General features: G+C 46.7%; 1 protein-coding gene across 1 annotated transcript; it reads right to left on the reverse strand.

Annotated features, from left to right (window-relative positions):
* Positions 1-3: 3 nt before the first annotated feature.
* LOC108299257 (E3 ubiquitin-protein ligase NRDP1-like) lies at positions 4-1691 on the reverse strand (the record flags this gene model as incomplete). The annotated part of the gene is made up of 3 exons (XM_017521568.1): positions 1603-1691; positions 1095-1198; positions 4-250 (listed from the first exon to the last, which is right to left on the reverse strand). Coding segments are annotated over exons 2-3 (321 nt in total), but the record flags the coding sequence as incomplete, so codon positions are not given.
* Between the last annotated feature and the right edge of the window lie 6 nt (positions 1692-1697).

A 1697-nucleotide genomic window follows, 5' to 3' on the forward strand; every position in this document is an offset into this window, starting at 1 on the left:
CTGCTTGCCAGGGATGCGCTTGGCCACGTAGTTCTCATAGTAGCGTCGGTTCATCTGTCTAGTCTCTAGTGTGGCCAGACCCTGGGGCCAGCTACGCTCGTGGGCATTTTCAATTAGCTCGTTGACAATAGAAGCAGGACAGCCACTCTCCACCAGGGAGCGCTTAATTACAGCCTGGAGCACAGCATCAGGAGTCGAAATCATCCCTCCCCAGCGGGTCACTCTTGCTGGCTGAAGGGAGTTCACCCACCTGTGTGGAGGTGATTAAAGTTGGTCACTTCAGCTCATCTTTTTTCTCTGTATTGGCTTTTTCTGCTAATAGAAATAACCACCCACTCTGAACTCAGCTTACCTATTCTTCTTTCTTTCCTTACATCATTGGTTCAGAAACCCCAAATCTTTCCCCAGCTAGTCCCAACTGAGTCACCACACGTTATTCACCAGATTAAATTCCATGAGTCTGCACTCTGTCCCTGTTACTTTTCTTTGAAATCCAAATACTTAGCACAGATAGCACTTAACACAGTTAGTGCTCTATGTTTAATGAATAAAACAATTATTCCTTATACTATGTCCCACTCAGCACTAGTTGCCCTATATATATTGGTTCACACTTACAGTGTCTATGAACTGTATAGGACTCCAGAACTGAAAGAGATCTTAGACTTCACTTGTATACTTCGCTTGTCTTTGTTGCATTTTAAAGATCACTTTCCTGGACTTGCACTCTGCCTCCTCTTCTCTGGGTTGTAAGCTACCTGAAGACAGGGACGATATCTTCTATTTCTTTTTGGCCCTCCTAGCACTCCATAGCCTTTAATACAGGGATTCGTACGTGGGTACTCACCTGATTCTGGACAAGTGCATCCTTGGGCAGGCTTTCCCTTCCATCCACCCAAATGCATAAGATATCCTGTGGTGGAGCTAAGGGTTATCCTCTTCTCCTCTGCCCCTGTCCTTAATACGAACATCTGAGAAGCAGTCACCCCAGCCCAGCTCTCCTAAGACCCTCCTTCTTCCACTCTCCTGCTCTTCCTCCTTTCAGGCCTTGTTGTCAAGACGTGGAATCACTCCACGTCCTGAGTGACACTCACTCTAGGATCTCGTTGTATTCAATTGTCTCCTCCAGGTTCTGAAGGTTGGGGTTGACACTGCGGATTGCACGCATGTATGCCTTTAGCAGCTGTATGTCTCGCTTCTGTTGTGGGGAAGAAAAACCAGGAATCATGGTTAGGGCAGAAAACAGAAAAAAGACAAAAGTTTATCCGAGAATGAGGGCAACTGAGAGATCCAAAGAACAACCAGTTGTAAGCTTCAGGAAGACAGGGATAGGACTGTCTCACTCACAGCTGTCTCCTTAGTACTTACAAATGTGCCTTCACAGAGAAGGCATCTGGTAACTATTAGGTGAATGAATGCTATGAAAGGAAGTCAAGGACAGCTCTAATCTGATTCCATGCTAAGCCACAGGCAGAATATCCACTCATCCAGGCTCACAAGAGTAAACACAGGTCTGTGTGTTCACAACTGGTTTTTATTACCCACAGGTAGGCAGTTGTCTACATATGAGGGATGTATTCTCCCCCGTGTCTCGGGGCCTACCTGCTCTGCCAGCTGGTGTTTGTGTTCAGCTGATGTCTTCTCCAGCTCTGCGATGCGTGTCTGCTGCTGCTGTACCACTGAGCGCAGGTGCTTAA

Source organism: Cebus imitator, unplaced genomic scaffold (assembly GCF_001604975.1).
Source record: "Cebus imitator isolate Cc_AM_T3 unplaced genomic scaffold, Cebus_imitator-1.0 Scaffold3513, whole genome shotgun sequence".
NCBI classification, from domain to species: Eukaryota; Metazoa; Chordata; class Mammalia; order Primates; family Cebidae; genus Cebus; species Cebus imitator.